The sequence below is a fragment of the Pholcus phalangioides genome, unplaced genomic scaffold (genome assembly GCF_987345545.1).
Source record: "Pholcus phalangioides strain wild (caught in Gottingen) unplaced genomic scaffold, Ppha-v1.0 ptg000009l_1, whole genome shotgun sequence".
NCBI lineage: Eukaryota > Metazoa > Arthropoda > Arachnida > Araneae > Pholcidae > Pholcus > Pholcus phalangioides.
Window position 1 is genome coordinate 37,571,669 of NW_028301602.1, and position 14,867 is coordinate 37,586,535.

Here is a 14,867-nt window from a genome sequence, read left to right on the forward strand (position 1 = left end):
TTACAAAGAATTTTACGTTCGTACCTCGATATAATGACACAATACATGTGTGAATTATCACATATAGCAATGATTGTCAACCTTTGGAAGCCCGGTTTCATCTACTCTAATACGACTAACGGGAAATGAATTGGGAAAAAGGAAACGGCCAAGCCGATAAAAGGGATTGATTTAGAGAAATTTATCAAATTTACCAAAATGCTCGGCGATTACGCATAATAACTGGTTACTATGAACGCATTTTTATACGGAATTACGCGATTTGATTGGCTAAAGCGCTTCCTATCGACAAAAATTTAATTACCATAATTTCTCGTGATAAAACCTCGCTTTGTGTAGTCTTCAGAGTTAATTTTAATTTTAGCTCATGAACAAATTAAAAGCCAAGGATTATAATATTTTTTAGATATTTTGACTTCTAGGAAATTTTGTGAAATTTTTTAACAGTATTTTATATTCAATATTAAAAAAAAATACAATATGAAATTCTAAGTTGGACATGACCTATACTATCCATAGAATTGGGGCGCAATCTCACTTCTCAGTTCATTATGAAGACTACACAAATTTGTAGAGGACAATAATATTATCGGTCCAGAGCAGCACGGTTTCCGCAGCAAGTACTCAACCACCACTCAATTATTGCGGTTCGTAGAACGAATTCAAGAAGCCAAAATTTATAAAGACACTGCAGCAGTAGCCTTTTTCGATTTAAAGAAATCTTTTGATAAAGTTTGGCACAATGGGCTGCTGTTTAAGATGATTCGCATGGGAATGCCGTATAACATCATCAAATTTGTGAGCAATTATCTCGACTCGCGCTCCTTCCGAGTACAGATAAATGACTCAATATCTAATTCTAGACAGATTCGTTCATCAATAGCTCAGGGAAGTGTGTTAGGTCCCATCCTACACAATTTTCATGTGAATGACTTCTCAGTTGCCCCTAAGGGTTTCGCCGCTCTTTATGCCGACGATAGTGCCCTTTGTCGTACAGATAAGGACCCTGGCAAGGCTCTTTCAAACTTGCAAGAAATGGTAAGATTGGTCGAGCGCTGGTGTGTGCGAACCCGTGTTGAACTGAATGCAGATAAAACCAAATTCATGTGGTTCACTAACAAGTCCTCATTACCACAACAAGCACACATAGAGGTACAAGGAGTTATAATCAACCCAGTCATTCACAATAAATATTTGGGAGTGATAATGGACAAGAGATTCAGTTTCTCCCGGCAGTGTGTTGATGCCATCCGTAGGGCGACCGTGGCCTCGGTCATGCTCAACAGACTATGCCACAGGCACTCGAGTCTTTCAATTCGAAATAAAATTATTCTGTATAAGATGGCAATTAGACCGATTCTTCTGTATGCTGCGCCTGTCTGGTTGTTCTCGAAGAAAATGAATATCATCGCTCTGGAGAGATTTCAGAACAACACTCTGAGGAGATACACCGGACTACCTTGGTACGTTAGAAACGTTAATATCAGACGTGATTCCGGAGTAGCTGATGTAACGTCATATGCAAAGAAACTGGCAAAGAACTTACTTGATAGATTGAACGATTCTCAATTTCACACCTTGCGGAGATTTATACGACACTAGACACAAAGCACGATTAAAAAGACCAAAAACTTTTCTACACATGCCTCGACCTGTGTTGCCAGGTCTATGAACATTTGAAAACTACGAAATTATGGCTCGGCTCTCAAGAGCCGAAAGAAAAAACGAGCTTGAAAGGAAAAAAAAAAAAACCCCTTGGGTCTCAGGTGAACCTACGTCTTCACCCATCTTATTAGAATCTAACTATCATTGCAAAGCGCACTACTGCACAGGAATTGGCAGAGTCATGATGAAGGGGGTTTGATGGATTATAACTATCCATTGGAACCCCGTTCCACCAATTACGGTTTTCGGTCATGCAAAATTCTATTTCTCTGGTATAATGTAAACATGAAATCCTCGAGGTTGACTAAACGTACAATTTCACGTGTGAAGTAATTTTAGTGCTTCAATGGAAAAGCATGAAATTTTTTTTTATCGTTCTGATATTTTGAGTTCCAGGAATTCTTATTCGAGGCTTTTTTGACATTATTTTAGTCTTTTTTTTCTTGAATATTGTTGAAAATTTTTAAATGGTACCTTGCGCTTCATATTCGTCTATAAGTCGGTGGTTCCCAATCTTATTTTCCTTCCCGCACCCCTAGAGCAATGCGACCTACCTTCCTGCAACCCGCTTGGATAATACGTTTTTCATCTGTTAGAAAAATTCAGGGTTATTTTTTTTTTCTGTAATTGATTACATTAATTATCCTATAATTAATTCCTATGAATTCTTTTACTTATTATATAATGTCTTTTCAGCTATGGCTAATATTTAATTTTGGCTCCATTTCTTTTTGAAAATTAATTCCAAAACGAAACTATAAAAGAAAACATGTTTTTGCATTTTTTAAGATTTGGAAAGAAAGATTCATTGAATAGTTCTTCCTTTATTTATTCCAGCCCCTAATAACTATAAATTAATGCTTCTTTGACGTCTTTCCTGAATCATGTGTGTTCACGACAGTATCAAATCTAAGCACAACATTCTAATAACGCGAATGCCTCATCCACGAATCACCGACCGAAGCTTTATGAAGAGATGTGACCGAAGCTTCAGTCGCAGAAGAGATTGGAAAAAGGTTGAAGTCCAATCACTCCTTCCGGACTTTCGTGCAGTGTCTTCTATCGACAAAAATTTGAAATAATTTTTTTGCTAATAAAAAAAAAAAATCACCCTTCATATTTATAAACTTTCTCTGAAAAACCGCATTTAAATACCTCAATTACTTCAATTTTTATGAATTCTTAAATTATTTACGGATTTATGGGACACCCTGCGTAACGTAAACAGAATTTTCGACATTTTTCATCTCCCCCTTCCCGGTCAACAAAATTAAGTAAGTTGAGCCAAAGCCTCCAGACTAGTACACTAGTCTTAAAACCAACAGGCGCCTCCCTCCTCCAACCCCGAGGAGTCCTCAGGGTGGAAATCATCTAGAACGGCGTCGCTGCTTATTTACATGCGTTCGAAAGACGCACAGTACTTACATGTTATTTTCATTGTCGTCATTGATGTAATCTTCCAGCTGGCTGAAGTCGAGCGTCTCGTTTTCAATTCCACCGAGATCAGCTCTCCCTGAATTAACGAAAGGAAAAAAACAAAATTATTGTTCTACTTTATATTCAACAGAAAACTTTCTATTCAGAATTCACATAGTTTTAATATGTGTAGGAAGTGTGGAGGGAATATATATTGAAATTACATTTTTTTAATTTTTTTGATTATTCCAATTCAAAGATGATGAGAACCTAAAACTTCCATTTTTTTATAGAAAAATTTGGATTCTTACCGTTGTGTGCATTAACAAATGTGTGATATTTGAATATTAAATATCATGTCTGCGAAAACAATCCTTTTAAAAAATGTTACCTGATGGGTAATATGAAATAGCGGGCTCAAAATGAAGAAAACTAACTAGGATTGATCGAAAACAAGATATAATGTAACAGTAAATAATCGCCTGTAACAGTAAAAATAATACTTTCATATATAGAAACGTACATGGACGGTGCCTTTTATATACGCTCCAAGGTTGAAATATTCTATCTGCTTCCATAGCTTAGATGGTAGAGCACTCGTCCGGCAAGCGAGAGACCGGGGTTCGAGTCCCCGTGGGGGGGGGGGGGGGCAGTGATGAATTTTCTTCCTTGTAATCTTCATCTCCACAAATAACCAGTCTTTCGATGAATCTTATAATACTTTCATAGTTTGTTTTTATAGTTGATGATATACTGAATTTACTCGAGGGTGCATTGCTCTTTTAATAATTGTAGAAAGACGCAATAGCACTTTTGCTTTCTGATTCCGAAATTCTATAATAATCTACCCAGAGAAATCACTGACACTACTACATTTACTTCCTTTAAAAAACGCCTCAAACTTTACCTTCTCGAACTCATTAAGTCCCATTTCTGATTACATACTCTAACATTATGCTTAATTAAATCATATCTTTAAATCACCTTCCATAATCCTATACAAATTCATGTGTTGGCTTCATATTTATTATGTATATCGTTAATATGTTATTCATATTTTTTTTTCCTTTTGTGTATTTCGGGTCAATATTAAGAACTCATGTTGATATTATTCATATGTAATTTTTATAGCACCTCCGCCGTTGAGAATATCCTTTATTATTTATATTGCAATTTTTAACATATTTATTTTTTGTTAATTATACTATTTTTATCTGTAACTACTATATTTTTTGTATTTTTTTCTCATCATATATCTGTAACTAATATCACTGTACTGTATTTTTTAAACCTACTCATTGCAACAACCAGTACGGGACATTTGTCTCCTTGGTTGCCATATAACATGTATTCATACAAATTGTAAAATAAATTTGAAATTGAAATTGAAATTAATTTGATACTTCCTTGCTTTTGTGATAATTTTCTTGAGTCTTCCTCGCACTTGTGATAATTTACTTCAGGCTTTAGCGGTCATTTAGTAGCGGCTCTGTCACCCTAACGGTCACATATCCATTATGCTCTCAAGATTGTTACTGTCGTGCCCAAAATAGTAGAATAAAGTGTCTTATTCTTACATATTAACCCTTCATTTATTTATTTGGCAGTGTTGCTTTCGAACACAATATGAGTTTTTTTTTTTTTTTTTAATAAAGGCATTATTTTGAGCTCATTTCGACATTGATGTTTTTAGGCAACTCCTAAACATTGGATTTTTACTTGTGAGATGTTCATGAAGTTCCTATAATTACCAGGTTAGAGTGGCTCAAAGGTACACACGTCTCCTATTTCTTGACAGGCCAAGCAAGAACGATTTTTGACTTTTGCATTTTGGAGGGAAATATCATATGTGGGGGAGACATATTGCTTTGCATTCTTCAACAACGATAGAAAAGTAAGTTGTCATACAATAAATGACATTTTTATACTTGTGTGTTCCCTGAAGTGAAACATCCCATATTTTTTTAAATATTGACAATAAACCTTTTTATGACATGTAAAATAGCATTCAGTGTACCTTCAATTGCTTAATATAATCCCTGAAAAATGTTTCTCTTCTGGATATTTTAATGCTTGCCAATTAAAGGGACAATTCTCTTCCTAGACGTACATCAATATTCTCTGCTCGGCTTTTAGACGGGAACCACAGAGACAGTCATTCATGGGAACCACGAAGCGGTACACTTTGAGAACGATTGGAGTAGGAGCATGATAACAATAATTAACTGGAAAATATCATGCACATGCAACGAAGCATTATATTGTCATTAAGAACAAAAATGAAGTATACAGTCGATAAGTCGAACACGGTACAAAGCGCGTTAAGTCGAACTCCGATAGCTGAAACATCTGTTTAAGTCGAAGTTTTTACTCAGCTCCAAAACCTTTTCCGTGTTTTAGTGTTAGAATTTTGCTTTTACTCTAAGTTTTCTTCCTTTAAGTCGAAGTTTTTGTGAATGAGAGAAATTTAAAAAGTAGCTTGCAATGCGATATTAGCAATGCAGTATTAGCAATGCGACTTTTTTTAGCATTTTAGCAATAGAATTTAGCAGATTCATTTAGCGGATTTATTTGTCTGCTTGCAAAAAATGTATGGCTTTCTCACGAAAGGAGGACAAAAAAGAGAGAAAGAGATAGTCAGAAATCACCGCGTTTTTTTGACAGAAAACAATCTTTATTTATAATTCGTTTCATTTATACGAGTATCATATATGCGTCCATTTCTATAATACAGTATGTGCGTCTAGTTTATTTCTAAATATTCTCATTCAATAATTAAATTGGACTAATTTTTTTCGATTTTCTCAATCCCCAGTAGCTTGACATGTTATTACGATATTTGTAATCGGCGCTATTATTATATAATAAATCTTTCCTCTCCTCACTATTAAATCGGAACTGCCGATTAGTCGAACTAACGATAACCCCGAAGTTTTTCGTCGGTCGCTGCACATTCGACTTATCGAGATTTTACTGTAGTTGGATCATTTACCTAAATTGTGAAGAAAAAATGAACTAAGTATTAGGAGGGTCCTTGAAAACACGGAACATATTACATCTTTTGCATTATTTCTTTCGGGGGGAGGGGGCCCAGACGCACCATGATTGAAGAGGGCTTCAATGGAATGACATAAAAGTATTAGCAACTACAGACACAATCACGGGTGCGATATGAATATTAGATGACGGTTACCATTACCATTTTTTTTGAGAGAGAGAGCCCATGTATCTAACAATGATGCCGTGACAGCATGCCGCGTGCACAACCAAAATAAAAAAAATGGCTCGCGGTGGGCCACATTTGAGTCACAAAGCCAATGCAAATGCTAGAGATACATTTTTTTTGACTGGTGCAATCCTATCAACGTGTTGTTTAATATCGGCGTCGTGCGTTTGAAAATTTCGCGTGTCGCTAGGAACGACGCATGGTCGCGTTTAGGGAGCTTTTGTCGCAAGCTTTTACTTTTGAATTATTATTATTTTTTTGATAGCGTGATCATTAAACAGCCAGTAACTATTCATTCGCTGAGAGTTGTGCGTGAGCAGCTGTCTTGGTCCTCCGCCTTTTTCATACCAATATTTGGTGGTGCATTGCCATAACTCCACTGTGGCCATTTTACCGACGTCATCGTTGATAATACACGTTATTGACGAACGTTCATTGAATCGTGTATTAAAATAAAACTTATACATTGAAGTTTCCACAAAACTAAAAACATTTGTATTCCATAAATTGTGTTACCAGACATCCCGCTGTCCCGGCGGATTTTCAAATGGTTTCTGTAGAACTTGACCTAATAGTGTTCAACCGCGTCTAGTAGTGTTTTCAACCGGGGATTTCCTGCGGCCAACGAAACACTTCGCCCATTTCATGTAGCCGCTACTGCATAGTTTTTGATTAAATAAATAAAATACATATTGGTTCTTATTTCTGTCTTTTCCGTAAGTACGTTCGGTGAATTTCTTCTGTTTATGCAGTTTTGGCCGGTCTTTAAAATGCAGTAAAACACTTGTTTTGTGGACACCGGTAAGACAGAAAAAATTGTCAGTAAAAGAGGGGTGACCGTTAGTCAGAGGTTGCAAATGCATACTTTTATTATAGCTATATATTTAGAAATAACATTATGGCTAATGTGCTTGAATTTTCATTTTATGTAAGGTATCATGTTGAAGGTCTGCCTGTTCTCTGCGGAGAAAGTGTTCAGTTGCTGCAATCTATTTTTTATAGATAAAACTGGCAATGAACGAATATTGTGTGCAATTTAGGTTTCGTAACGTCTCTTAATCGCTGTGGCAAGACTGTTTCAAATGGAAGACCGTCTCGCATGGCGTCCTCAGTGCGCCAACTTTTTCCGACCATCATTGTGCCACCTGCGGGGATCGAACCAGGGATCTGGCAACGAGAGTCCAATATTTCATTACTGAATGAAGTGAAACTGATGTGAGATTGTTGGCATTTAATCCACTAGCTCTTTTTTTTTGCACATTTTCATCGCGACTTTTTGTTGCGAGAGAACTGAAGGGCAAAATATCGTCATTAAATGACATCCATAGATGACGTCTTCAAAATTGGAATAATGACTATTTTTATGACGTCCAAATTAATGACATGTACATGTGTATTAGCCACTTCATTTTTTGACATATCCTTCCGTATAAACTTGAGAATAGAACTTCATTGATGCCGACGATTTTTTCTGACGAATCTCTAAACAAAATCTTTCCGGTTATTATTTCGACCGCGATCAGTAAGAAGCAAGAACGGTCTAAATCAATGAATAAGATCTTCCTAATTAACGTTAACTCTTTATTTCACGAAGTTTAAAAAAAAGGTTGTGAGTAATTCTAAGCTCCTTATCTAAATTTTGTTTTCCTATCACCAATTAGATATTTTACCAAAAAAAAAAGCAATTACTGTATAATTCGGTTACCAATCGAACCGTGACCAAAATTTACGAAAGTTTCACAACAAGAATTGTCCACTGAATTTCAAGAGCCGCAAACATACGGTCAAAACGTGAGGCCAAAGAAAACAAAATTATACGTTGTGAGAAAGAGTACTAAACGAGAGAGAGAGAATGGCTTCACATCATTTATTCCGTAAAAAAAACAACGAGCAAATCCCTCCTTTTAATCCGAGAGAGAAGATATTATTCTCGAATAATTCATGAACTATCTGCATACTGTTTGTTTGACAGTATTACTTTACAGCGTTCGATTATTAGAGGAAGCGGACCACACTCACTAATGCCGAGAAAAGCTTGTTTTGGTCTGATTACTCTCGAAGCAATAATAATAATAATCGTCATCGATACTCTGCAAACAGGAAGAGGTTTTTAAACAACCGAACTTAACCTGTTTTGGACATTGCAGAATGTAGACTGCAATCGGCCATTAAGTCCATTCCATAGAAGAAAAAAAAAAGTTGTAAGTCCTTCAAAGATTTACGATTCATAACAATTGGTATACGTATTGAAATATGAACGGAGTGCCCCATAAATTCGTAAAAATGAAAATTCTTAAAAGTTAAAGGAATTGTTATACAGGCATCCCTCGCCTTACGCGTTTTCGCTATAGCGCGATTTTGAAAAACCAATGTTAGAAACCACTGAAAAAAATACATGCCCCGTCAAAATTTTTACATTCCCCGGGCAGTTCGGGCAATAGCCCCGATGATAACGTTGTCGTTTTTAGAAAGTATTGGTTGACATGTTTTTCTGTAAAAGTATGTGGTGGTTTTTAAGAGCTCCACTTTGATATAAACGGGCCAATGATATAGCCAAAGCAAGAATTAAAGTCAACTACTAAGACCACAGTGAAGAGAGGTGGATCCCCCCCCCCACCCAAAATGCGAGGAAAATGGCCGATGGAAATGGGATAACATGATCAAGAGTTTGTTGTTCTATCCTTTGGTTACACCCCCCCCCTTCCTCCCACAGGGCCGTCTTAAGTGCACCATAGGCCCGCACTGGCAAAGTGATTTTTCTGCCGCCCTCTCTCACCAAGCTAGAAATACCCGCCTTCAAACTATTGACAATTATCAGATTTCATTATCACGAGGCTTCTTTTGTACATACAGAATTTGGCCTCGAGTTTCATTTTAACTTCTGAAAATTTGAGTACAATTAAAGATTTGTCATGATCGAATTCTGTTGCATGTATTTTTGAATCTACAGTAGACGAGACAAACGTGGATAAAACACTTAAATCCAACTCACCAGAGCTCGTCCGAACATCTTTAAGTTATACGTTGACAATGCAATCAGAATTTTGAGAAAATGATCGGAATGATTGCCATATTTGCGTGGGATATTCGGGATTCTCTGGCTTTCTACGATAGTTTTTGTACTGATGAAGAGTGCTGTTTTACATCTGAATCTCAACCTTTTCACTTAAAAAGTTATCCGCTATTATCCGGAACTCTTTAGGAGATAAAGATCTACAATCACACATCAGAGCCAGTCTCAATTAAGTTATTAAGTCAGAAGTAAAAAGTTATTTCTCAAATTCATCCCCATGGCGTAAGTTCATGAGATTTATAAGTTTATTATTAAGTTTTTAAATAAAAAATTAATCACAGAAATCTCTTTTGCAGCTGGAGTTGAGTTTATCTTCCTTATTCTTCGGTGAAGAAACTCCCCCATCCCCCATTCCTATCACACCCACTCCTATCCCCGTGGAGGAAGCCAAAAAGACTATTAACCTGGTCTGACTAGAGAGCATGCCATAAGGTTTTGGAGACAATAACTACAGAGAGGAACGTAGACTTGGTTATGGGAGGGGGTTGCAGAAAAGATCTACGCGTGCTATGGATGACATACGAGGCTTAAGTATTCTCAATACAGTATTATATAAAAGGCTTAAGCAAAGAAAAAAGGAATGATTTCTCCTGAATATGTTTACACTGGAGGAACGCAGGTGTCGGGGGGATGTGATCGAAGTGTTTAAAATTTCCAACGAGATGGATAAGATGGACCATGCGTTACACCGTCAATTAACTGTTACGAAAAGGGGACACCAGTACCGTTTAGTAAGGGAAAATTCAAGGTTGTGATGTCGCAGGGAGTTTTTCCTTTAATAGGGTTGTCAAATTAATGGAATAGTGAATAGTTTACCTATAGAAGTACGATAAACCGAATGCAATAAATCGAGAAGCTATGCATACTTAGATAAGACAACCATAATATTTTCTACTAATGCAATCACGGTCTTTTTACACTTAAAGCACTCCCATCATCCACAGATGACGAGCGGGTCCGCAATGTTCATAATTATTCGTAATTATTTGAATATAAAGGTAATTAGTTAAATTTTTTAATTTATTCAAATGCGTAATTGTTTAAGGATTATTTTGTATTTAAAAAATTATTTGAAAGATGACTAGGTAACAAGTGTGGTATTAATTGAGGCTTGGCTTTTGGTATTCGTAAAGGACACGTGCAGGGCGGCCACGAGTGATAAAAGATGTAAGAAAAGAAGATGGTGCTTTAGGCCAACTGCCGATGAAGCACAATTGATCTGGCAAGGTATGAAGCTATGAAATAAGAATGTGAGATGGAAAATACGTGAATAGTGGATGTCAATAGATTCCTCCACTGAAAAGAAGATGCAACTTCAAAAGAAAGAGAGGGTATTGAAGAGTGAGAATATATTAGAAAGAGATCGAATCGTCATGTATACATTACCCTTAAGCAAACTGCCGGTGCGACTTTCACACTGGTGTGTAACCGTCTCCTTCGAATCCGGGGTTCTAAGGAGGAGCCGAAGAGGATGTAAAATCAGGAGGCCCGATGGTAGAAGGAACATAGAATAGAGAGTTAAAAAAGATAAAATCGAGAAGTGAGAAGTTTTGGTTTGATGGAAGTGGTTTTGGTTTGATGGAAGTGGTTTTGGAATAGCGAGGAGTCGTGGGACAATGAGCCGAGAATGATGGTATGTCCAGGTACATGAAAAATCGAAGTGTCGTAGTTCCGTTTACAGAAACATGATTACAGTATAACCCAGTGATAAACGCACGGAGGCCAGTTTAAAGTATAAAAATATTGAATTTAGAAGTTTAAACACAGCAGACATCAATACAGACTGTAATTTATGTCCTTAACAATATAAAATTTTTTATGCTATCAGCACAATTGCAGGTAACCTTTATCTAATGTATCTGAGGCGTTACACATTACATATCAATCCAACAATTACATAACTGGACATTACGGGTTAAGGGAACAATAGATTGGTGTACTCACCCCGGTCCTCGGTGGTGATCTCCTTGCCATCCTAGGCCTTCACTTCCTCCACACGGCACTTTCGCACTTCCTACACACGGCACTACGACACTTCGATTTTTCATGTACCTGGACATACCATCATTCTCGGCTCATTGTCCCACAACTATCAACTCGAGTCCCCTCGACTCCTCGCTATTCCAAAACCACTTCCATCAAACCAAAACTTCTCACTTCTCTATGTATGTTCCTTCTACCATCGGGCCTCCTGATTTTACATCCTCTTTGGCTCCACCTTAGAACTCCGGATTCGCTCCGTCTTGCAATTTTGTTTTCCGTGCTACATTTTAATTTGAGGCCTCAATCAAGGGCAATTCGATTGGACTTTCGCGTGACCATTCCTGAGAAGATCTGTGCTATTCATCTGCCCTAATAAATTTCGGCCCTTCATAAATAATTAGAACGCCGACGTGCACCGGTCACCTTCATATTAATACCTGAAGCCACCCTCATGTTACTTGCAGAGCACAGGTGCTCTAACGGGCAATGCCGCTTTTTGTACTAGATTTCCTCTCTTACCTCCTTTACATCCATTTCTAAGCGAGCAATATCCATACTAGTCATTAAAATTCTAAAATTCATTATTCTCGCTCTCCAAAGCACCATCTTCTTTTCTTACATCTTTTATCACTCGTGGCCGCCCTGCATGTGTCCTTTACGAATACCAAAAGCCAAGCCTCAATTAATACCACACCTGTTACCTAGTCATCTTACAAATAATTTTTTAAATACAAAATAATCCTTAAACAATTACCCATTTAAATAAATTAACAATTTTAACTTATTACCTTTATATTCAAATAATTACGAATAATTATGAGTGGAGCGGACCCGCTCATGCGAGCGTAGTAGTCTGCTCAATCATCCTGTGATCATTTGAAATGCTTTTTTTAAGGTGAAATTCTAAAAATGACGTACATGTTCTTGAGGTCTTGATTTTTTAAATTGTTTTTCTATTAGAGAGAGACTGCTTAATAATACTTGGAAAAATCCCCAACGAAAAAGTCAAATACAAGGATCACAATTTTGTATTTACCTCTTTCGTTAGTGATTTTTCGGAGTATTTTTCTATTCTCTGACAAGTTTACTTGTACTGTATGGAATTACTTGTACATGGGCTGGTGTAGTGGTAGGGTGTCTGCCATCAATCATTAGTGCGCCGGGGACAGTGGGGGTTCAAGAACAGATTTTGTGCAACGTACCACCCCCTTTTTGTGGATTATATTGAATTCGCAACGTCCGAGTTTGATTGCCATCTATCTTTCACAAAAAAAAGAAAAAGTTATCTTTTTTTTCTTGCTCCCGTAGGGAAAGAGAGATGCATTTCTCCAGCTATTCCCGCAGTCAATGAATTAAAAAGACATAATAATACAACAAAACTGTAATTTACTTCACATTTCTTATATATAATTTATTGTTAATGTTTTATTATACATATATTTTTATTCGGTTTAATCAAAATAAGATTTTTGGAATTAAACTTTTTTGTTGCTAGCTGTTTTGCTGCAGCTAGTTTTTAATTCCCATCTTCTAGAAATTGCTTATTCTCGGGCAACGAGACCACGCAGAGCCACCTATTACAAGAATTTTAACTAATTCATTGTCTTGTCAGAAAGAATTCGACTCTGAGAAGTCTAAGGGCAAACCCCTGTCGATCTGTTGATATATTTTTCACATTTCTTTTAAAATCTGTCCAAGTTTGTGGGACACTCTGTATTTACTCCTTTCAGATGCTCTTCGCGATATCATCGGAAAATATAAATTAGTGTTGTCAAAATATATTAATGTTATTAGCTGGCGAGGGGACACATGCGTCTCATTATGTTGGTGCATAAGTGTTGCGAGGAAAAGTTGTAGCTAATGATGGATGTCGACTGGATCGCACTCATTAACGCGATGTAAAGCTTTTAACGCTTCGATTCGCTTCGCAAAATTTTCGATCGCAACGGCAAGAGGAAACACAGGATCTGTCTTGTTCGCTTTTCGTCGGTATTTTTGTACTACACGCATACAATATAATTTTGTGTCGACGATACCATTATCTATTATGTTATGGTCTCTTTCTTCCGTCGGTTTTAAACACAGTAAGAATAGGAATTGCCTCATGTGATGGCAAAACCTTTTCATATTGTTTAGAAACAAATATTGTTTTCATATTTCTTCTTTTTTCCGGCAAAAATTGATGTTTAATTTTTTTGAAATTATCATTTTTGATTTTAGACCAGATTGTTTTCACGGGGTTGTAATATCGTGTTAACTATGTGGGTATCTTTCTTTCTTCCACATTTCAATGCATAAGTTTTGATTTCATAACTTGGAGTTTACCATGGTAATTAACGAGTCCAGTTCAAATGCGCTTTCTAATGGCGATGTTTTGAGAAGGATACACGAATCATGTTTTGTCTTTTTATTTTGCTTGATTGCTGAGATTGGTATATTCTAGATTGGATAAACTAGAATCACATACAAGACAAAAATTATTCTTTGATTATTTATATAAGGACTATTACGATTACGGACTGATTATCTGTGGATGATGCTACGATCACAATTTTTACTCCAGATTCTTTATTGTATATATGTATATCGTTGTTTGTTATTTTCACATAAATTAATAAATTTCCGGATACACCCATCCCCCGGGAAAGCTTCGATATCTCTCTGAGATGGGAAGCGGGGTGTGTCCGGTCCTTCAATGTTCAATGTCTTTTTATTTTGCAAATATTTCGTGAATTCATCCACGAACAGTTTCTCTTGAAATATTCAATCCCGTTCTATATTTTATTTCACTAGAAGAGTGCTCTTGTTGTAGAGCCAGTCTTCGTATTTTTCCGTCGTCGTGTTAACTGGTCACTAAGTGTCTTCCAGGTCTCGAGTTTGGTTCACTATTCTCACCACGTGCTACCACTCTATAGATGCCTCATTTAAATCAATTTGGTTCGATACAAATTTGAGAAACAGATTTACCTTGTGAGACCTCAGTACCCATATTCACAATACTTCCTTGTTCGAGGACCGAGTGGATTTTGGCGTAGTGGATAACTAACGAAATCATTCAAGGTTCATGTGGTAACAATGACAAATACCCTTTTGTGAAGTAAATCCACGTGGCATATTGTAATTTGCACGAATTTGATTTTGTGCCTATACTTATGAGGCACGTAAAATTCAATTTTTTAATTTGTTCCTTCGAAGTTTTACATTTTATGAAATCTTCACCCCCATATATTCTAGAATATGTACATGATCCCTGATCACCGATAAAAGTATTAACGATATTTATTTATCAGTTATTTTAAATTTTATTAAAGAATAAACTTTTGTGGTGCGCTGCAGTAAAAAAAAAGTTGCATCCACAACTCACAGTAATTAGATATATCCTCGATTTTAATTCGAAACAAAAAAGGTAATGGAGGGTTCAGTAACAGTTAATTAAAGTATTAATTTCGTGCTGGAAATACGCGAATAGAATAACGTTTGATGGAGAGAGAAGGATTTGTTTCC

At 36.5% G+C, this 14,867-nt stretch overlaps 1 protein-coding gene across 3 annotated transcripts in view; it reads right to left on the reverse strand.

Moving 5' to 3' along the window:
* LOC149083024 (myelin regulatory factor-like) overlaps positions 1–14,867 on the reverse strand; it is a 112,657-nt gene that overhangs the window by 38,221 nt on the left and 59,569 nt on the right. For all 3 annotated transcript variants that reach the window (XM_089236122.1, XM_089236123.1, XM_089236121.1), the window contains exon 2: positions 3,091–3,178. In XM_089236122.1, the coding sequence (XP_089092248.1) occupies positions 3,091–3,178 (88 nt within the window). The remainder of the gene's footprint in view (positions 1–3,090; positions 3,179–14,867) is intronic.